The 23,315-nt window shown below is 47.2% G+C and overlaps 1 protein-coding gene and 1 long non-coding RNA gene across 2 annotated transcripts in view; one reads left to right on the top strand and one right to left on the bottom strand.

Annotated features, from left to right (window-relative positions):
• LOC142785237 (uncharacterized) overlaps positions 1-23,315 on the top strand; it is a 40,775-nt gene that overhangs the window by 4,066 nt on the left and 13,394 nt on the right. Inside the window, exons 5-8 of the mRNA XM_075883676.1 lie at positions 10,035-10,190; positions 10,870-11,025; positions 15,188-15,439; positions 16,605-16,815. Coding sequence (XP_075739791.1) covers positions 10,035-10,190; positions 10,870-11,025; positions 15,188-15,439; positions 16,605-16,815 — 775 coding nt within the window. The remainder of the gene's footprint in view (positions 1-10,034; positions 10,191-10,869; positions 11,026-15,187; positions 15,440-16,604; positions 16,816-23,315) is intronic.
• Positions 15,082-18,369, bottom strand: LOC119179930 (uncharacterized). Its single transcript, XR_012888884.1, has 2 exons — positions 18,131-18,369; positions 15,082-15,462 (listed from the first exon to the last, which is right to left on the bottom strand). It is a non-coding gene; the product is annotated as an uncharacterized LOC119179930 (long non-coding RNA).

The raw sequence follows: 23,315 nt of genomic DNA, 5'->3' as shown, positions 1-23,315 counted from the left end.
GATGGGATTCTCCGATGACGGTAGGCAAAGAACACCAGCCGTGGCAAATTCAGCGCTCCTGATACTTGTGGCAGGCATTTCAAAAACGTGGATTCAGCCTGTTGCTTACACAGTATCAAGGACCAAAACGCCCACAGATACTCTTCATCATCTGATCATAACATTAATCAAGCAGCTGCAGGGAGCCCGGTTGTTTGTGAAGGCGCTCATCTGCGACCAGGGGGGAAGCAACATCACTTTGGCAAGTAAGCTAGGTGTGACGCCTGAAGAGCCGTTTTTTGTGCTTGAAAGCCGCAAGATTTATTTCCTATATGACACACCACACTTAAATGCACAAGGAATAATCTCCGCGCACCTCACAAGCTCCATATCGGGCAAGAAATTGTGGATTGGTCTTTCATTACGCAACTATACGAAAGCTCGCATCCTCTCAAACTCAAATTGGCGAAGAAACTAACCGACAACCACATTTACCGGAAGCCTTTCAATAACATGAAAGTTAAATATGCCAGCCAGGTGATGAGCGAATCGGTCTCAGTGGCCATTGATGTATTCATTGCTCTTGGCGTGTTGCCGGCATCCGCCAAACCAACAGCTGATTTTCTCGAGAAGATAGATAAGTTATTCGACTGTCTGTATAGCTCTTCTGTAAAAAAAGCCAATGACAAGTTACGTTATGCAATTTCGGAAGGGTCCGAACACCTAGCCTTTTTGCGGGAGTGCCTGTCGTGGGTTGAAAGGTGGAAATTTGACGGGCCTCGGCAACCACACACAGTTGAGGCATGGAAGGTCACCTTAAAGGCTACCCTTCTCCTCTGGGACGACCTCTTCCAAGATTTTGATTTTCGTGTTCTCTTGACTCGCTGGCTACAGCAGGACCCCCTGGAGAACCTTTTCGGGCTTCTTAGGTTAAAGCATTGCTGCAATGACAACCCAAATGTGCTTCAGTTCACATCAGGTCTGAAACACATTTCTGTTGGCAAACTGGTTGCCCTTTTTTCAGAAGGAAACTGTGAACAGGATCGCAGCACTGTATTGGCACAAATGTCAGAGCCACCTCATTCGCTTCCTACTACTTGTGATGCAGCACCAACAGTCGATATGCTTCCTGATGAGGAACAGCCCGTTAGCCATGATATAGTAGAGGATAACGTTCTCTACTATGTTGGGGGCTATCTCGTACGGCAATTTTTGTTGCATAGGCCTCCACACTGTGTGTGCAACACCCTTTTGAAGAATGCCGACCGCCAGCTTTGTGGATCACACCAGTATTTTGCTATGTTTAAGGCAAGCAACATCTCCTCAGATTTATTTGGCAATGTAACAATGTCTTCTGACGATTGCTTTCAGGATATTAAGGCCATGGAAGCTTGCTTTTTGGAATATATCGGTGTTGTGGCGCACCTACCTAATGTGAGTGGAGTTTTGGCAGGCATTTTGCACAGTTGTATGGGAAGGCAAAAATTCTGCTCTGAAGAATGCAAGAAAGCCTTTGTGCACCTCTTTGCAAGGATTCGCCTGTTGTGGCATATTCGCTTCGTGAACATCTCCTTGGCTAAACAACGCACCAGAAAATCTGCTGCAGCACGAAAAATGCGGAAGTTTTTGTAACTTTTAGGATTTGTTTGCATATTTGAGGTCTTGAAAAACTGAGCGCTCAAAAAACACAGACGACAAAAAGACACACATATGCGCAAAAGTAGGCGCTACTTCCATATTTTTGAGTCACCGCTACTTCTATAGTTGAGCTCACCATTTTCTGCCTCTGAAGCGGACATGTGTGTGTACTATTTATCTGCTTGTATTTTGTTTTTGTTTTTTTCATTAAGCAATATAGGTATGTTACGCTGAAGAAAGCATAAACCCTTCGTGTTATTTTATGAGAACACTCTATAGTGGCTTCAGTATTTTGTAAATTTTTGCTTAAGCTTTTATAAAGAAACCTGATGCTGAATAGAAAATGTAGAAATGTCTAGCTCCGGTACCTTATGGTTTTTGTATCATTTCCTCTTGCATCCTAAGTGTGCGGTGTGCCGTATTATCTTGTCCCACTCATGGGATGATTTTATATCGGGATACGTGCTGTGAACTTGTGTATAGTTATTACTGTTTTTCTTTTGTCTTTGTATATACGTATGTGCGGTAATGTGCACTGGATTGATACTAGGTTATTAGCATGCTGGCATGTGCGGTCCACTTTTGTATGCGACCAAAAACGTAAAACATTCAAGTTGTATTTGTACTGCATAAACCGTACGTTTAGGCAATAAAACATTCAAACAAACTCTGCTCTTTATTCTTGTCTAATTTATGTGTACACGTAAACAAAAACGTCTTACTTAGACTAAGTAGTGCACAAATAGGTGGATGGGCAGACCATCAATCAGAACGCAATGATGGCCGTTTTCATCATGTGGCGGGTTGCGCAACAGGAAGAAGGTCGCGTGCTCGCCATCTGAATACCTTCCACTCGCTCAATTTGGCTTGCTGGTGCATCCCAATTGAATTTGGCGCTAAATCCCCCCCTCGCCACTCGGATCCTCAGTTCTCATCAAGATGGCGTCCCCCAGTGCATGTCTGCAATGCGCCGCCATGTTTTCGTACCGCCCCCAAACACAGGCGTTCGTCCGGCGCTGCGAGCGAATATCGCGTTCCATGGAGGGTATAGGAAGCACAGAAGGAAGATAAGAGAGGACACTCCGCCAAACCTGGCCTCGGGAAGTGCGTCACGACAACGTAACGAACTAGTGCTCTTACCAAACGTCAAAGGACGCAAGCGCAAAAAAACAAACAGTTATAATCAATGCAACCGAATTGTTTTTACAAAATAATAATTATACGCCCAAATTTGGCAGGTTTTTTATACATAAAAACACTTTATTCAACACACCTTACGCGATTATTTTTCTTCAGCCGTACTGTCATAAACACCATGCACCCAGCGACAAGCCCATGCATGACTGACTGTGCTATAGTGAAGCTTGTGTTGTTTTCCGCAAGCGCACATTTCGGTTGACCACGCGACTGTCTTTTTTTTTTTCTTTTTTTTTTTGAGCTGGAAGTAGCGAAGCTGGGACGCTTCAGCTGCCACTCATATGTATTGCTTCGTTGCATTTCTTTGTCGCTCTTAAGGGCCGTCCTTTCCGAAGATTCGCAGCGAAATCGGGAATGGGCACATGGCACCCAAAGTTTTCGAATTAACCAGACTGGTCCTGACCGCCGCTTCAAGTTATCTGCTCACATTTAGATTGAGAAGTACGGGACCACCGAAGTGTTTCGAAATACGTGGGATTTTGAAATAACTGAGTTCCAATTAATGAGGTATTACTGTATAACAAACTTTTTTTGTTTGTAGTATGGAACTGTTCTAATACAGCTTTATGTTGTTCCAATGAACAGGACTGCCATGCACGCTTTATTCATTTTTTTTTCGTGTGTGCATTTCTCAGTTTTATTAGCGCATTTATGTTGTTCCAGTGAAGAGAACTGCCGTGTGCATTGTATTAGATCATTTATGTTTTTTGTGTGTACATTTTTCAGTTTTCTTAGCTCATTTATGTTGTTCCAGTGAAAGGAACTGCCATGTGCATTTTATTAGATTATTTGTTTTTTTGTATGTACATTTTCTTTTTTTATTAGCTGATTTATGTTGTTCCAGTGAAGAGAACTGCCATGTACCCGTTTTTTGCCTTAGTCTATACAGTCAACTGCCGATTTTTCGGACACCTGAATTTTCAGGCATGCCCGATAATACGGACATCTTCGCGGCACCACCACGAACCCCATGGAATCAATATATAAGGAAGTCTGAAATTTCGGACACTCGAACCCCCCGGAGTCCGATTTTCCCGACTTTTTGACGCGACGGAAGGTCGGAAACCATTACTGACCTCCAGTGGAAACCACCACAACTTTGTCACACACGATTACGATCGCATAAATGAGCGCGCCGGTCTACTGTGCTGGCATCTGTTGCTTGGACCTGTTGATCGTTAGCGAAGAAACGTACACGGCCTCAGAGATTCCTAACACTGGCCGTGTTTATCATGCAAGAGTGCTTCGCTGACAATCAAAACTGTCCACTCGAAAAGTTTTTGGCACCAATAAAATTCCTTTTTCTTTAGCGCTTGTGCTCGTGCGGCTCTGGCTTCCCACGCAGCGCTTTCGCGAAGCGTTTCACCACTTCGAACTAGAACTAACCGTCACACACCGATTTGGCCTGGCCACGCTGGCTATCTTGAATGTTTACCAGCACGGAGGTTCCTTCCTCCGTGGTTTACCAGTGTCACCTCCAGAGTACCAGAGGCACCGTCGCGCCGTTTTGTTTACGCAACCCACATGGTGTTTGAAACGAACACGCCAGGGCCGTGGCTGGGCCAAGACAAAAGCTTCATTGCGATAGCGCAGGTTAATGTAGCGTTGTGCGAGAGGGGTTAAGGGGAAGGGAAGGAGAAGAAGCAGTGGTGATAACGGCGGCTTCGGCTGGCGTGACGTCACGGATACATCATTCCGCTCCCCCTACGGTGAGTAACGGTCTGGGGGTTTGCGTTGCCGGCCCGAGCGACGCAACACCGGAGTTGAGGGGCTCCCGGCGATCTCGCTCCTTGTTGGCGCTCGCCTCGGTGTTCCTCCTGCTAGGGCCCCGCCGGCAGTTTCGAGGCACCGAGAGTCACCGACTTCTCCCTGGTCATGCTCCAACTCCCGTGGCTTCACCTGGTCGCTGTGGCGCCTAATGGTTTCCCCCTCCGGACCATCGGCATTCACCAGGCGGGCTCCGTCTGTCGATGTAATGCTGGCTGGAGTCCACGGCTCGCCTCGCCCGAAGTTCCTCACCCAGACTGGCTCCCCGGGCTGCCACCCATCGAGGGGGGGACGGTCAACTGGTGAGGGCGGAATGGACACTGCGTTGTCCAGCCTGGAGCGAAGATCGTAGCCCATTAGGAGTTGCGCTGGTGTCCGGCCCCCGGCCTGCGGCGTCCTGCGGTACCTGTGCAAAATCCTAGCCAGGCGGGTTTTCAGTGACCCTTGTACGTTCTTCTTCAATGAATACTTCACCGTACGAACCGCCCGCTCCGCGAGCCCATTGGACTGGGGGTGATACGGTGCTGTTCGGAGGTGTACTATGTTATTCAGCTTCGTGAAGGTGTTAAATTCCCAACTCGTAAACTGTGGGCCATTATCGGATACCAGCGTCCGGGGCAACCCGAATGTACTGAACAAGGTGCGCAGAGCCTCTATGGTGGCGTGTGTGGTGGAACTCTTCATGGGTATCGCTTCTATCCACTTACTATGTGAATCCACCACAATCAGTAGCATGTGACCATCGATCGGCCCCGCAAAATCGATATTGGGATGCATTGGGAAGAAACTTGGGTCGTACGTTACCATGCCGAGGTAGGACCTTAATTCTGCGGAATTCCGTGGTGCCTGAACCTTAAGGATGGCGTCTATGTTTTCCGTCTTTGGTTGAAGACCTCGAGCGCTGATTCGATGCCCCAAAAAATCCACCTCTAGTTGGCGGAACTTGCACTTGTCTGCGTTCAGGCGCACGCCGTATTCCCGGAAACGCTTGAATACATCGTGCAGGGTGGTGCAGTCATTGCATTTCTCTGCCACGATGACGTCGTCTAGGTAGACCTGAACACCCGGAAGTCCCCGCAAAATGGTCTCCATACGCCGTAGGAACACGGCCGGCGCGGACGCCACTCCAAAAGGCAGGCGAGTAAAGCTGAACAGTCCCTTATGCGTGTTTATGGTCGTGAGGTGCATGGCTTCCTCATCCAACGGAAGCTGGTTGTATGCCTCCCGCAAGTCTATCGTGGTAAAAACTTCACCGCCATTTAATGTAGCCAGGATATCTTCCACCCGTGGCAACGGATATTGCTCAGTGCGACAGGCTTTGTTGACCGTTAGCTTAAAATCGCCGCAAAGGCGGATGCAGCCATTCCGTTTCACTACCGGTACCACTGGCGCCGCCCACTCCGCATGAGGCACCGGTACAATAATACCCGCGCCCGAAAGGCGGTCCAGTTCCGCGTCGACCTTTGGCCGAAAAGCATACGGAACTTCGCGTGCTTTCCAAAACTTCGGCACCACGTTTTCTCGCGTCTCGAAGTGTACCGGTGGCCCTTTTATGAGCCCTAAACCTGGCGCGAACACATCAGCGAATTCTGCTAGCAACCGGTCCACGTTAACGTCGTCAGCACCGAGTAACGGCAGTTGCTCACCTGACGTGTTCACGTTCATTACCGGTGCCTCGAGCATGTGGAACGCTTGAATCAGGTCGCGTCCGCAGAGGTTTGGGCCGGAGCAACCAAAGACTTGCAAAGATCCAGCCATCGACTTGTTTCCGCACGAAACCTTGAGCTGAAGTTGTCCCCGCACTGGAAGCCGTCCCAGGAAGCAGGTGAGTTTCAATGGCGAACCACGCAGCTTCGGCCACACTGTTTTGTTCCGCTCATATGTGGGCCACGTGATGACCGAAACCGGCGAGCCTGTGTCGACCTGCATGTTCACTGGAACCCCACCACAATCCAAGGTGCGCACGATGGGTTGCGTAATGCCGACGTGGCCGATGTGACTGTCCGCTGCCTCCAGCGCGAACATACCGTCCGTGCCAGTGTCTTCCTCCCGCGACAAGGCGTGTACTTGGCGTTCTGGTGGTACCACCCCGAACCCACTCTCACGGCGGCAACAGGCTCGAGCGATATGACCTCGTTGTTTACACTTGAAGCATGACGCCGAGCGGAAGCGGCAATCCTCGGGTCTGTGCCCTTTTGCTCCACAGCGGTAGCACCCAACAATCTGTGGCCGGCTTCGTTGGCGATAGGACTGGCCTCCCAGCGCATGCACACTTGCCTCAGCGGTGGGGCTTACTATCTCTTGCGCGTTGGCCTCGGCCATTTCGGTAGATATCGCAATTTCTTCCGCTTCGCTCCTCGTCAGCTGTGGTTTCGCGAGTAGCTGCCGACGCACTCCGACGTTGTGCAGACCACACACGATGCGATCTCGTAGCATTCTGTCCAACGAAGCACCAAAATTGCAGGTGTCCGCTATCTGTCGAATCGCCACGACAAAATCCTTGACCGGTTCGCCGGGCAGCTGATTGCGGGTGAAGAACTTATAAGACTGTGCTATCTCGTTCGGTTGCGGCGAGAAGTGCTGCTTAAGCAAGGCTATCACTTGTGGGTACGAAAGTTCATTCACCTTATCCGGAGCACAACGTCCGCTCAGTACGTCGACGGTGTGGGTGGACAGTGCAGTCACCAGCAGGGCCCGCTTCTTGTTGTCTTCCGTGATGCCATTTCCCTCAAAGAAGGCTTCCAGCCGAACCTGGTACGCGGGCCACTTGTCGCTCGCCTCGTCGAACTGCGGCGGGCTGGCGTATCCTCCCGTGGGTGCGGCGGTCATGACGGACGGAGTTGCCGCACCGCTTTTATCCCATCCTCGTCGCCACTGAAACGAACACGCCAGGGCCGTGGCTGGGCCAAGACAAAAGCTTTATTGCGATAGCGCGGGTTAATGTAGCGTTGTGCGAGACGGGTTAAGGGGAAGGGAAGGAGAAGAAGCAGTGGTGATAACGGCGGCTTCGGCTGGCGTGACGTCACGGATACATCAGTGTTTGGCTAGCCTAGTGCGTGGTTGTGCGATTGTGTGAAGTGTGCTCTGCAATGCTAAGCCTAGGTGCTTCGACGCTCGTCAGCAAACTCCTTTGTTAACATCGTGAGGATTTCGCTTGCCTGCGATGGCTCCCACTCCGCCTTCGTCGTCCTCGCCGATGGCATCGAAGCGCGCAAAACAGTACCGTCGGTTAACGATGGAGAAGAAAGCCGCCATTATTAAGTTAGTGAAGAGTGGCCGATCGCAGGCTGAAGTGAGCAAGGAGTTCGGCATTTCCAAGCAAACAGTTTCCGATTTCCTGAGGAACAAAGACAAGATCTTGGAAGCGGCCGAAAAACCGTCTGGTGCCCAAAAGATGAATGCAAGCCGAGGTGTTCATTCAAAGCTTGAGGACGCTCTGGTCGTGTGGCTTAATTCAATGATTGCCAAGCGGTTTCCAGTCTCAGAGCTGCATCTTGAAACAAAAAGTAGAAACTCTCGCGCTTCGAATGGACATCACGGACTTTAAGTTCAGTGATGGATGGCTGAGAAATTTTAAGCATCGGAATGACCTCAAGTTCAAGAAGATGTGTGGCGAAAGCGGCGCCATCGACAGTGCAGTTATTGCGGAAAACTCCAGTCTTTGTTGCAGCAGTTCTCTGCTGACAACTTTTTCTACTGCGACGAAACTGGCTTGTTTTACAAGCTGCTGCCGGAAAGAACACTCGCTTTTGCTGGTGGCGCATGCCATGGTGGCAAGCATAGCAAAGAATGGCTGGCCGTTCTTGGTGGCAGCAACATGTTTGGCACCAAGAAACTTCCTTTGTTAGTAATCGGGAAGTCCAAGAGCCTGAGGTGTTTTAAAGGTGCAATGCTGCCAGGGTTATACGAAGCCAACAAAAAGGCATGGGTAACGCAGCAGTTGTTCAAGAGTTACGTCCGCAGGTTGGACAGAAGTTTGAACAACAAAACACAAGTGTTCTGCTCTTCGTTGACAACTGTGTTGCTCATGGTCACATCAATAACTTGAAGGCTATCCAGTTGGAATTCATGCCGCCCAACACGACTGCGATCCTCCAACCGATGGACCAAGGCGTTACCCGTAATCTGAGTCTTTTGTACCGTTCACGTATACTCAACCGCGTGGTGCTGTGCTCGGAAAGTGGGAAAGGCTACAGCATTGACCTTCGGTCTGCTGTCGAAATGCTTGCGGACACATGGAAGGCAGTAAAGCAAGACACGCTTCGCAACTGCTTTCGCACACGGGCTTCGTATTTGACACAAAGGCTGCAGACTTGCCTGAAGAAAGCGACAGCGTGACTGACTTGTGCCTCTCATGGATGATATTATCAACGATCTCCGCCCTGCTGGTGCTTCCATGCCCACGGAAATAACTTTTGAGTGGTTCGTCGACGCTGACGAGCTCGACTTCTGCGCAGAGCTAACCGACGACGAAATAGTCAGTCAGGTTATGGCGGATTCAGACGACTCCGATGTCGAAAATGAGGAACCAATGCCTGCGCCACCTACGACCGCCGAATTGATGCGAGCATTGATGACGCTGTCATCGGTGTACAGTGATGACATGACCCTTGCTCAGATCGAGGCGAATGTGATCACATGCAAGTGGAACGCCGTTCAAAGAAGGATCAAGTTTTTCAAGCCACTGCAGCTCTTACACCGGCTGCCCTGACGGCACCCGCTGTCAGCTGCATGCATTTTTTTTAACAGCTCTTTTCAGAGCCACCCCACTTATGCTTCGGCAGAGTTCCGGAAGTCTGGTACTTCGACCTTGACCCTCTTGATCCGTGAAATATCAATGAAATGGTGCGTTTTTCGCTTGCATTGAGAAATAATAGCGAAATGGTGCGTTTTTTTTTTTTGCTTGCATTGAAAATTATCAGTAAAACAATGTGTTTTTTTTGCTTGCATTCGTTTTTTCGGGCTGCCCGAATTTTCGGAGTTTTTCGCTGCTTAGAGGGTCCAAAAAATCTGCAGTTGACTGCACTCCGTTTGCCACGTTTGCCAAGCCCGTTGTTACACACCCTGTCAAGCTTGATCTAAGGCTTTTTTTCTTTACCCACCAAGCTCCATCGATTGTCTTTGAAGCTGAAAATAAATCCTTATTGATTAATTGATTGATTGAGTGTAGTCCTGTTGACGAGCTGGCCTTGTCCATGTGCCAGTTCAGACTGCACAGTGCGCAGATGTATTTTTGACACTGGTAAAATCATGCTTTTTAAGTGGGCCGAATCTCTTGCTTGTGCCTGCTTTTAGGTCTGCATCAAGGAGTCAAATAGCGGTCCCACTGCCGTGTCTGCCACGTTTGGTGGTGTTGGACTGCTCTTCGGCTCCATTTTTTGTCGGCAGGCGCAGTCTCGGCTGCTGTTTCGATAGGGCTAGCCTCGATTGTTTTCGCACATTCGCCCTTGCAGGTGTGTCACTATATGGACTGCCGGTCTAAGAAGCAGCTGATAAACCGCTACCACTGGTCCCTGTATCCGAACATGCAGCGGGGCCGCTGGTCAGCGCAGGAAGATGTCATGCTGCTTGTCGCTGTGAAGCTGTACGGGGACGTTAGCTGGTCCAAGGTTAGCCACTTGTTTCCCTTAATTTTGCTGTGGACCGGTGGGCACTGCCGGTTCGCTTGCCCTGTGTGTACTGTAGAATCTCAACGATAGTGGCGATTCCACTCCTGTGCCAAATGAGATTTATTATGCCCTCTTTTATAGCAATAATGGAAATTGTGCCAAACTGCAGCTAAGTCTCGAGTTTGAGGCTAATCGCCCAGCCAAGCTCTGGAGCAGCCGCACTGCAAAAAGGAAGTTTGTTCTTAGTGTATTGCGTACTGAACACTGTTATAAGTCGCTCTTGCCACAGTACACATGGGTAATGCAAAAAAGCTCTCTGGTTAGGAGCAACAAGCAGTTGTGGGACACAGCATGTCTTTTGTCTTTAATTATTCACAATTGCAATTGCTGCATAATAATAAGTATTACTGCAACCCCTAATGTCTAAAACATTTACATGCAATCATTCAGAGCTGATTGCGACATTGCTGTAACCCTGAGAAATAAAAAACAACAAACGCTACACGAGTTTTTATGTTTCCCCTAGTCATATGTATGAGTTCTCTGATAATTCGCACAAAATCCTGGCGTCCTTTCGAGTTTTGACCATCATGAACACACGGTTACGCTCTATCGAAGCCCATCAGTTCACCATTCTGAAGTGCACTCTTAATTAACCGGTGTCCTGGCCACATTTCAGGTGGCAAGCATGGTGCCAGGTCGTACACACGGCCAGTGCAGGGATCGCTACATGGACAACTTTGCCCAGCAGTTTGTCTTGGGGCCGTTCACTTCGGATGAGGACTGCACGCTGCTGCAGCTGGTGCAGAAGTACGGAGCTGGCCACTGGGCCATGGTGAGATCGTTCATCAGTTTGCTACGCTTGCAGGGGAGCTGGCGAATCCGTGTAAAAATTGTTGCAATCAAGGTGAGTTTAACGTTAATCAAGCAGAAGTGCTGCAACTACACTGTTCTCAAGCTCATTCATCAAGTCGCAATGACCTTAAGGAGCCAGGGTGCAACTGTGACCGGTTGTGATCCGCTGTGGAGAGGCATTGCAGCCGCACTAGCTCCAAGCATTGCCACTGCAGTAACACATGACTAAGCGAAGTGGCTACCTTGCCGGCCGGCACTTTGTTGGCCTAGATGCTTAGTACAAGCGTTCACTGCCGTTGAGTGTACGAGCATGGAATTATAATAATGATTTAAACTTCCTGGCTTAAAGCCTGTCACCCACTACAGAGGCGCACGCGTTGTTGCGCCTGTGCCTTTAACGGCCTTAGTGGCAGTGTAGCATGTTTTAAATGATGTCATTCACTAAGTTTTTAAAGTGGGCACTGGGGATAGGATATCGCCATCGCGTTGAACTCTCAAAGACGAAGCTTAAGGATCCCCCCCCCCCCTTTTTTCCTGCAGTTTCGTTTTGAAGTTTTTAACAAATATTCTAGAAATATTAGACAAATATTTTATTCGATTAGCACTTGCACTTCAAATTCGCTTCACACACCAAGTTTCGCAATTCGCAAAGCTCCAGAAAAAGTCTCGACAGCCACTGAACAAGCTTTACTGTATGCAAATGAATTCCATCTCACTGCACCCATCACCGGAACAGTTGGCTGGCAGCCATTTGCCAGGGTGTTCTGAATAGGGCAGTCCTCAGCCATTCAAAAAAAAAAAATGCAATTTTTCGCTTTTACAACCAGGATTTCGAACAGGCTCCTCAACAATCGACCACATTCATACTATCAATCAGGTAACAGAGAAATGCTCAGAATATAACCAACCACTATACATAGCCTTCATAGATTACGAGAAGGCGTTTGATTCAGTTGAAATATTGGCCGTCATGCAGACACTGCGGAATCAGGGGGTCGATGAAGTATATGTCAACATCCTGGAGGAAATCTACGGGGGATCAACTGTTACCATAGTGCTTCATAAAGAAAGCAACAGAATACCAATCAAGAAGGGTGTAAGGCAGGGGGACACAATCTCCCCAATGCTATTTACCGCGTGCTTACAGGAGGTTTTCAGAAACCTAGAATGGGAACAGTTAGAGATAAGAGTTAATGTAGAGTACTTTAGTAACCTGCGCTTCCCCGATAGCATTGCATTGCTGAGTAACTCAGGGGACGAATTGCAACTCATGATTACGAAGTTAGACAACGAGAGCAGAAAGGTAGGTCTTAAAATGAATCTGCAGAAAACGAAAGTAATGTACAACAACCTCGGAAAAGAGCAGCACTCCGAGATAGGTGATAGTGCACTTCTAGTTGTAAAAGACTATGTCTACTTAAAGCAGGTAATAACTGCGGAGCCGAACCACGAGATGAAGAATAAGAATGGTCTGGAGCACATTCGGCAAGCGCTCTCAAATTATGACTGGTAGATTGCCACTATCCCTCAAGAGAAAGGTATATAACAGCTGTATCTTGCCGGTACTTAGCTATGGAGCAGAAACCTGGAGACTTACAAAGAGGGTTCAGCTTAAATTGAGGACGACGCAGCGAGCAATGGAAAGAAAAATGATAGGTGTAACCTTAAGAGACAAGGAGAGAGCAGAGTGGATTAGGGAACAAACGGGGGTCAAGGATATCATAGCTGAAATCAAGAAGAAATGGACATGGGCCGGGCATGTAGCACATAGACAGGATAACCGCTGGTCGTTAAGGGTAACTAACTGGATTCTCAGAGAAGGAAAGCGGGTTAGGGGGAGACAAAAGGTTAGGTGAGCAGATGAGATTAAGAAGTTTGCGGGTGTAAATTGGCAGCAGCAAGCACAGGACCGGGTTAACTGGCGGAACATGGGAGAGGCCTTTGTCCTGCAGTGGACGTAGTCAGGCTGATGATGATGATGATGTAGTTTATCGCTTGGATTACCTGTGTTTTGTGCATTGCCAAAGCTCGTAGTCGAGAAAGAAGCACGTAGTCGAGAATTCACCCGTCAGGCGCTGCAACAAGCCCCATTCAATTGGCTTTTAATGTGTAATTGTGCTTGCACAAATTTATTTTAAACATATCACTCCAATTTTAACCTATGTAATACCTTAATGTCTACTCTGGCATATACAATCTTTAGCTTAACCCATTCCTCGTATTTTGCATTAAAAAAAAAAAACTAAGCTTTTCGTACAATTCACACCGCCACTAAACAGGGTGCTCTGAAAAATGGCAGTGTGTGTCACTTGTTGCTGGTGCCATAAAGAGGGAGCTTTGAAAGTACAGTTACAATTGGTCTGTTTCAATAACATGCAATTTAGGGTTAATAACTACAGTCGAACCCCTTTATAAGAGATACTGGTATAAGAGGCACCAGTGTGCCAACAGTAAAGTACGGGTTGATAAGAAAATGCATATGGGGTACCCTGCTTATGAGAGACACCTCATATAAGAGACAAGCATTGCTGCCCGGAGCATGTCTCTTAGATAGGGGTTTAACTGTATAAGAAATTGAGTGCTCTTAATGCACGCGAATGAATCTGCATCAATGAGAAGGAGTTCACAAGAGAGTACAGGGTCTGTATTCAAAGTTGGTGGTATGGTCTTCACGCTGGCATGCTGTCCCATACCACATTAATGTATGTTACAGTCAACGTCCGATTTCCTGAACCTTCAAGAAACCGTGAAAATGTGTGGAAAATTGGGCAGTCCAGATAAACGAATGCATGTGAAAACGCACCTTTTTTTGTAGGTATTTTTCGCTAACTGAGAAGGTGACGGTGGGAGTACAAGATTCCGATTGCGATTCAACCAATGCATCGTTTAGATGGCTCTGAAAAAAGCCATTCATAAAAAAAAACCGAGGTGGCTGGCGTTATCTCATACGTCAGCGCTTGGGGGCAAAGAAGTCTCCTATTTTCTTTTGCACGGCGTTCCGCTTGCCCGCGATCATGTCCGCCTCAATTTCAGTCAACGTTGTGTTGCCACTGTACACCGATGACAGTGTCATCAGTGCTCACGTCAACTCCGAACTCGTTGGCTGTGTTCGATGGCTCTTAGTTTTCAGTGTTAGAGTCATCAGAGTCCTGCGTAACTTGAATGATTTTGTCATTGGTCAGGTCCGCACATAGCTCGAGGTCTTTGTCAGCGTCGGCGAAGCCCTCAAAAGTTATCCCGACTAAAATCGACTCGCCGGCAGCGCGCAGATTGTTGAGGGAACATCCGCGGATGGCAGTTCGTCACACACGCTGTCCACTTGGGGCGAGACGACCGTCTCGGCGTCGAGTCTGAAGCCCGCATGGAAAGAACAGTTTCGCAGAGTCTCTTGGGTAACCGCCTTTCAAGATTCCCCTAGCATGCCGACGGCAGACCTGAGGTCAACAGCGTAGCTTTTCCCATAGTGAACCTACGAGGGGGCTCTGTGCGCTTCGAAGGCGCAGACAAAGACGAAGGAGCAGTTGGTGCCATCACTGGAAACGGTGAATCTGCTTGACGAAAAGTGCAGCAGGAAACAGCTAGTAACTCGGTAAATACTGAAGGTCAGGAAACAAGATCACTAAAGATAGCGCGCAGCAGGAAACGATCAACCGCAGACACGACCGCAAAGCTGACAAAACAACACGTGAACGAACTGAGTGAGGTTTGGCTTACCTAAACTGTTAAGCTATGGCTGGCAACGGATTGACATGTGCGGTTTCGAGGTTAAGGCAGCTGCGGTACGGTGGTTGGTGACGCGAGGATATGAAAACAACTCAAATGGCGGCGTCTGCGGTGACTTTGGATCGGCGGTTCATAGTAAAAAGTCTGGGAAAATGGATGCCGAAGGCCATAAGCCTCCGAAATTTTTGACTTTTTAATACATTGACTCTATAGCGAACTTGGCAGTGCCACAGATGAGTCCGAGAAATCTAGCATGTCCGCAATTTCAGGCATCCGGGAAATCGGACGTCGACTGTATTTAGTTCGACCTGCGTCTGTACATCTTCATTTTATTGGATCTCGGAAATACGACAAATGCACTTCCCCGTTGTCGGTCACTGTTCTCGCCTTCAAAGCCTCTCCTTGTGACGCTTGTACAGGCGGCACGGGACATGCCCTGGCGTGCATCCAACACGCTGCTGATGCGCTACCGGCGACTGTACGAGACCCTGCGCACCAAAGAGCCCACAGTGGCTGACGTGGAGCGCTCCCTGGCGGTACCCGTGGCTCCCATGACTGCGGTGCGATGTGCCCGTCTGACAGGAATGGACAAGCGCATGGACCTGTACCGGCGCATCAGACGCCTCCTCAACACAGATGTCATGAAGCGTGCCGCCCTTTCGCTGGTCAAGGTAGCCACGGCCACTTCTTTTGCCTGTTTGGAATGACGGAGACAGAATATAGTTGCCGCTGCATGAAAGAGCTCTCTCTGATCATTTGTGTCAAGCACTGCTCGCAAGTGCTCTTTTCTTTAGAGCTGTTTGCCGTGATTCCACTTTTGCGCAAAACTGTGCTAAGCTGCGCGAAATTGAGTTTACTGTGTCATCCTGATTATATCAATATAGATTGTGCTGTACTGCACCGGAGTCTTGGGTTTGATGAGTCGGCTATCACTGTTTATCGCACCGCCAGCGCATCAAAAATGCAGCTTGACCTTGAGGCCACCAGTGTCACTACCAATGATCGAGCATTACTCCCGATTGAGCCACGCCACCACGCACAGTGCAGACACAGCTTTAGTTGTGCCAGTCGGTTGACTGAAGCTACATCAATACTTACAGTTAAACCTAGAGATAACGAGACTGATGCATTCCCCCCCCCCAAAATTTCTTAAACACAAATTTTCGTTATATACAGTTTCAGTGTGAAATTTCGAAAAAAAAGATGCACAAATAAAGTGAAAACGGAAGGCAGGTCTTTTATTTATTTGGCTATCAAGAACTGCATTATTATTGTGATAGAAATTATATAGACTCTCTCGGCGAATTTTCACTGTCATGTTTTATATAGAGTCCAAATCGATAGCATCCCCCTGCGCATCGCAAGTTGTACCCATGGGTAAAAGCGTGCGAGTGGGGGCCCAAAGTGGATGCTGATATTTCGAGGAGCACCGTGCACCGCTTCTGCTCTGTGGGGTCCTTGTCTCCGTGTTGTGAGGGGCACCGCCAAAGCGCGTGCTCTAAATCGAATGTTCCCCCGCAGTTGCTTGGGTATAGATCGTACTTGAAAGCGGGATTCGGATAAGAAATAGTTGTAGCATTCTAAGAGACATTTCTCTGGCTAAACAGGTGGGGGGATTGAATAACTGCGTATTCTTGAGGAGTTCGTTGTATGGATGCTCACTATAGGCAGGTTTAAATGTACGTGTTGTCAGTTGAGTGTTGGTTATGTGGTGTTCACTGGATTTGACTGCATCATTCATTAGGTGCAGGACAAGCTCTGCAGGCGTAGGGTTTGACTGGCTCCATACGCAATTGTTGCATGTGCCCATGTGAAACAGCTGAGTTTTCTTGGCAGAACTGGAACGAGAATGTGAGCCGGGAGACATGCATGAGGCTGTACCGCAAGATGCTGCAGTTTCAGCAGGGCACTCGCCCACCGAAAAACTCTCAGATGCAAGGCCGTTCCCTGACCAAGGTCATTGCCAAGTACGCGCAGCCCCTGCATCAACCCATGCTGCCCAGCCTGGCTGCCTGCGAGCACCAGGAGTGGCAAGCTGTGGCCAATGGTATGCATTACCTTCTACAGCGCTCGTGTGACATTGGAGCATACGTGATGTTTCCAGCTTAGCATTGGTCACCTAAGGAGGTCGTTGTTTAGAAAGCACCGACTCTAAATTTCGAAGGCGAGATGAGTGAGATGAATTTATGTGGAGACATACATATCTATCAGATATCACAGGCAAGTATAGCCAACTTTCGACAACTTTCTGTAGCAGCACAGCCAAGGCTACGAAGCCCAAGCGCACCTTTTCTCGCTACGCTTCTGCTCGTAGTCCATGAACACTTACTTTGGTATGCTGCGTAGCATAATGGAAAATATAAAAAGAAGAGATGTGAATATTACAAGATTGTTCGAATTATTATTACAAAGCATCACCCGTGTAGGTTTTTTGTTCTTTGCTGTTTCTAGTTTTCTTGTTTTTTGGTGCCGTTTCACTTTTCCCTGCCCCAGTAAACAACATATGGCATTGCTCGGTTGCAGCAAGTTCACATCGAAACTTATGAACGAGCATCAGTGCGTGTTCATTAGCTATTAGGTGATCTGTATTCATCGAGCAGGGAGAAACGTTGACAGTAGTACGTCATAAAATATTTTGTTTCCCGCACATGCACTCACCAAAAATTTGTGTGCTATTGATATCATCAGCGAAAGTTGTACTCGGATCGCTATAGCCGCCATGAAAGTGACACTGGCGACCTGCCAGTCTTCAACAACACCAGCTGCTTGGAAGAAAAATTGCACTTGGAAACTGTACGTTAAACCAATGACCCTATTCCTAAATTGCTTTGCATACGTGGTCAGTGTTTCAGCTGGCTAATACTGTTGATACGATAACGCTGAAGATTGTGTACTGTAACATCGCTCCCGACTATGTCTACGGAGGTACCGTATTTACTCGCCTAATCCTCGCACTTTTTTTGCCGAAAAATCGATGCTAAGTTGGGGGGTGCGAGAGTTACGTGGGGAGAACTTTTCACGAGAACTTACCGAGCGAAAAAAAAAAAAAAAACGAAGTGGCCGCAAACCGGGATTCTCACACCAGCAACTAACAGCAAGCTTTGAGAAGTACTAATTAAGAGTTACCTCAACAATAAAAGCAGAGGTTCAACACAAGGCAAGATTTATTTGAGACACAAAAAGTGCAAGCGAATAGTCGAGAATTAGAATACCATACGCAAAGCTTGTGGGCGTTGCAGATGTAATGGTAGCGTTCGTCGCTCAACAGGAGCCCTTAAAAGGTAAGCGTAGGACGTCAGTATTGGGCTCATGGCTATTTAACAGAATCGTCCGCAGTTTCCTTCTGACGAAATAAAGTTTACCATCAATCCCAGTTTTAGGCCCATGGCAGGCCTAACGCATCTTGGTGGCGTTCAGCTGCCGTAACCAGTAGCGATCACAAAACTCGTAGACTCCGAAGGGCCTACCGGCAGCCCTGTTGCCATCGTTTAGTGCCGTTGTTATCTATCACTTGCAACTTGAAGCAGCCGTGTAGCTTCAGTATCACACCATAACGTGCCAAGATTACCGACACAGCATACAAAACACGCCGCAACGCGCACTGGCCGCTTCGGCTTGGCTTAGATTGGATTGAATTTGCGTGCAATAGTATGCTTGATGCTTAAGAGATGGCGCCAAATGGCATGCGCTATCATCATTAGTGGCTAGAACGAGCAGACGACATTATTGCGGCAGTTTTCGGGGGTGCGATAATTACTCGAAAAAAAAAAAAAAAAGAAATCGTATTTTTCTTGGGCGATGTTGGGGGTGCGAGAATTATGCGAGTGCAAGGATTACGCGAGTAAATACGGTAGTCGTTACTAGTGCTATGCCTGGGTAACAGACGCGTTAATGTATATTACCCTGTTGACTGTGAAAAAAAAAAAAACAGCGTTCTTTGCCGAGTAAAAATTGTATTCCAATTTGAATTTGCTAACATCAGACGCCCACTTATGACCAATCGGTGTCATGACTGCTGCTTCCCGTCGCTGCCTTTGCGTCCCTTAAAAAAATATTATGAGCTTCTCCAGCATGTTCTTGCGTCTCTTAAAGAAGGAAAACAATGATGTTGACCAAGTATGCACTGCAATTTAGGAAATGATGTCTTGGCTTTGCGTTGTTCCAATCGCCCAGAATCTGCTCAGCCATACCTTTCTTTTTCTGAAATAAATCGCAACGCTCCAAAGATTCGTGCTTTATGCCTTTAAAAATGAACATTTTATTTATTTCCTCCCCATAAAACTTAAGATTTTTTTATAGTGGTCGTGCGAAAAAGTGCATGTTGGATGCGCTTGCGAAACTGAAACCGAAATTGCATGAAAACGGACTACTTGGCATAATAACACATGTGCAGAAGCTTCACCCACGTAGCTTTGGCTGTGCTGCCCCTGAAAGTTGTCCCCGAGTGTAGTTGCGCATGCTTTTCAGGCCTGGTTATATCTAGAAAAATGGGTCTGTAATTTCTGCGTCGTCGCACAATAAAACTGCACGTGAATACACTGCGGAAGTGACTAGCTGCGACTAGTTGAACTTACTGCATCACAGGAAAGGTAGCTTTACAATTATCATAGGGGTCTGTATAAAAAAAAATTTTTAGAACTCTTTATTTTCGAATTCACATGCTATTGATGATTCGCCTCTCTACTTTTCACGCATCTTAGGTCATCGTTTTAGCCAGAGCATCAGTCGCTGAATTTTTTTCTTTGTTTCATTTCTCAGGCTTTTCACGGCACTTGAACGCTCAGTTACTAACATTTCTTGCTGTGTGAACACTGGGTGTTTGGAAAGCTCGAAAGTGTGTTAACTGTTATTTTTCAAGGTTTTGAATGTTTAAAGAGAGTGTAATTGGAGACTTACATTTTTTTTTTCTTCAGTCATCCCCAGTAAGGTAATGAAAGATTTATAACTATTGTTTTTCAAAAGCTAGAACCATAAAAAACTGCTTAACATACATAGAATCCAGGGACACTTAATACAGCAAGATCTGTGCTGCCACTTCAATAAGAATCAGATCCTTATATGTTTTCATTAATTATTAACTTTCAGAAATTTAAGGGTACAATGTACATAAAAGCTTAACTTATATTTGGTATCAGTGCAACAAAATGTGTGCATGAAAAGTTCGAGTCTGTATAGGTCCCATTGAATTAGTAGTGTGTGTTCCACACGCTCCTTGAGAGAACTAGTTAACAGAGAAATCTTGTGCAAGGACTTGGCGATACCAAAAACACTTATTTCATGAATGGCATTTGCTATTGGTTTGGTTAGCTCTTTTTATGTTCACCATGTAAGTAACTTGCTACGAGAGGCGCTCGGGTTATGCAGTGCAACTTTTTTGGGACCTCAGTGTAAATTCTTTATCATTTAGAAGAGACTTGGCCTACATGCACTCACAGAACACAGCATGAAATTTAGATATGGTACTTTAGATATGGTACTTATAATATGGCTTCATTACTTTATTATAGTGTAAATTAGTTCTCGAGCTTGCGGTGCAAAGAAAAGTGCATAAAAAAGAGAAATTGTCATTTGTCATTCAAGTGTATTTTGATACATATTGACTGCATATGAAGTTTCATATGTACTTTCGTACACATGGCATTCATATGTGTTAAACGCAGATTTCATGCAAATTATATGAATGGTTATTCATATGGACTTCTCAATAAGAAAACTCACATGGTTGGTCTTGTGACCACGGGTGGAACAGCTGCGCCACGGTGCGCCAAACTTGCTTACCTGTGCCTTCTTGCGCCGAGCCTCCCCTGCTGTGTCAAACTTGCCTATTAGCACCTTACTGCACCGCAGCACCAGAATTTAGCCGCAAAGTATGAAAGCCATCAAGCACCGTGCCCGGAAACGTGGCTGAAACGTGGTCTTTTCAGTTTGATCGTAATGGCTATAGTTTCGGTTTCGTGAACACTGTGATCGCTCCAGGCGCAGCTGTGGACTTTAATCACATGGGCATGGTTGTGATCGCTATGCGTGCGCGATCCTGGCAGGCATCAGCGGGAGAGGCTCATGGACCCTTGTGCATGCTGGGATCTCAACGCAAGCACACTGCGAGGAGAGCATCACTCCCTTGCAGGGCTGTGTTTTCTTACACCAGCATTTTTATAGAGTTATGCGATATCAGATCTAGAAGAGTTGGCTGCCAGCCTTACAATTTGTTGCTGTCCCATTCATTGCTTCGCCATTCCAGTGAAGCTGTCTTTCTTTCATAACTTTACGGCAGTGTTTGGAAAAGAAATAAACGTTGGAAGTAACAGTGCTGGAAAAATTAGGGCTGGTGTCAGTTTCCGGGAACAACTTAAGGCTGCTCTGCAGACCGTACTTTTTTATTTTTCAAGATATCTGGATGAAACTTTCAGGGCATGTTGGCTACACTAAAACTAGAGGAACTGAATAGTTGCATGCAGCTGTGTTCTTTAGTTCCAGAGTTATGGATGTCTAACTGGGTTGTTCACCTGGGTACTTGAGGAAGAGTATTGAGAAAGCTCAGGACATAGTAGAAAGCTAAAATTTATTGTGGTCGTTTTTTGATAGATATCCCAGGATACTACAAAGCCGTTCCTTTTTTAATTTTCTCTCCAATAAATATTCATGCGACCTTGAATTCAGTGTAGCTAGTAATTACCAGGTTCATCAAAACTGAAATGTTATAAATTAACGACACCAATTTTCAGACAAAGAAGCCGCTTGTACTCTGGAAAAGTCATTCAAAAACAGGATAAAAAACAGCACACAAATTTGATGAGCGGTCTTTCAGTTTCAGCTTTCCTCAGCATCACAACTAGCAAAAAAATTCATTCTGAGAAAACGGGCCTAGAAAGTTTGAAACTTGCATTTTCTTCAGAAAGCTTCAACAGAATAGCTAGAAGTATTTGGATGCACTCTTTTCTTCTTTCGCCTCGTCTACATCTTTTGGTGTCGTTGGTAATTTATTTTTAGGCATAAAGCGTCAAAGTGCTGGGTCCGGCAATCTCGGAAACACTCGGTGTCATGCTCAATACAGTCGCCCACCGATTTTTCGGGCCAGGGGGGGACCGAAAAAAAGTCCAAAAAATCTAACAGTCCAAGAAATTGGTTTTTGTCAAACATATGAACGTTATTCCATCAGGCAGGCTTAAAAATGTCCATGGTTCGCCCGTATTTGTGCCAAGGTGACATCGTCACCGTAAATGCTCGACAAAAGCGTCATCGCGGTGGCGATCTCCGCTGCCGACAGCAGCGGGCGATCATCGTCGTCATCCTCTGAACCGCTCTCCGACTGCGGTACAACCCGGCAGAGAATTTCTTTGTCTGTGGGCTCTGCACAAGAAATAGTCATCGTCCCGATGAACGAAGTCTTCATACAGGGAGTTTTACAATAACGTTTGCGGGTGTTGCGGGTATAGCGGACGCATTATTAGCTTTAGAATAGTGTTTGCTTCCCCTAGGGAAAAATTTAGGAACTTTCGCTTCGACCGTAAACTCAAATGCACGGAAGATACAGACATCATTTTGAGGACCTCGCGGGTTGTTATCCCTGCACGCTATTTCGGATTTTCTGCGGGCGGGCCGCAAATGGTGACTCTCGTTACGACAAATGCACAGTGGCAGCGACCGCACCGCAAGGGCTCGCGACGCGCTATTTTAAAGCTCCCTAATGTCATTGTGGCAGGCACATTCACTTCGCCACTGCGTAGCTCCGCTTCCTCCCTGTGCGGTGCGATGACAACAGTGCTGACCACAATGGGTGACCGAAGACGAAAAAATGTCCCGTGTTGGTTTTCTAAAGCAGACACGGCTTCCGAAACTTGAAATATGACATTTGCTTACCAATCTTGGGGGCAGAAAAGCCATTTCAAAATTAAGCCACTAAGCTTAGTCAAGCCGGCGAAAAACCCAATATGGCGGCGTCCATACAGATTCGTAGTGCAGCCCGAAACAAGCGATTTAGTCCGAAAAATCGGGCGTAAAAATGCATTAACCCTTGGGGAACCCTGATGGTGCACATTTGAAGTACGAAATATATAAAAAGTCCGAATTTTTGAAGTCCGAAAAATTGGTCGGCGACTGTAGCACTGATTCGGAGCACGTACTAAGTCCCGCAATTTCTGAAGCACTCAGTGCGATCAGGGCTTCAGCCTTACTCAATGTGTAGTATTCTTGACTGGGGACTGCTGAAAGCACTGTTCCGCCGCTGCAAGCATCCACGCAGTGGGCAGTCGCAGCAGAATAGTGGCATCGCGACGTTGTACAAACCGCATAGTGTGCCTCTGTGCAAAGGACCTCTGCACCATCTTTGGCATCGTTACCGGCATCGCATGCAACAACTAAGACGAAGAACACAGGACTAGTGGAAAAAGAAATTGATATGAGTGCAAGAGGCAAAGAGCGACGAAGAAGACGCCGGCCGAGGCAAATAACAACGGGGCGAGCGAGCGTCATCGGAGGAAGCGACCACCCCCACTGCTGCGCAGCTACCAATGACGGGCGTGCTTTCTCTCGCAAGATATGAATGCG

This window comes from Rhipicephalus microplus, unplaced genomic scaffold (genome assembly GCF_043290135.1).
Source record: "Rhipicephalus microplus isolate Deutch F79 unplaced genomic scaffold, USDA_Rmic scaffold_19, whole genome shotgun sequence".
Classification (NCBI taxonomy): Eukaryota; Metazoa; Arthropoda; class Arachnida; order Ixodida; family Ixodidae; genus Rhipicephalus; species Rhipicephalus microplus.
This window is presented reverse-complemented; position numbering and strand designations above follow the sequence as displayed.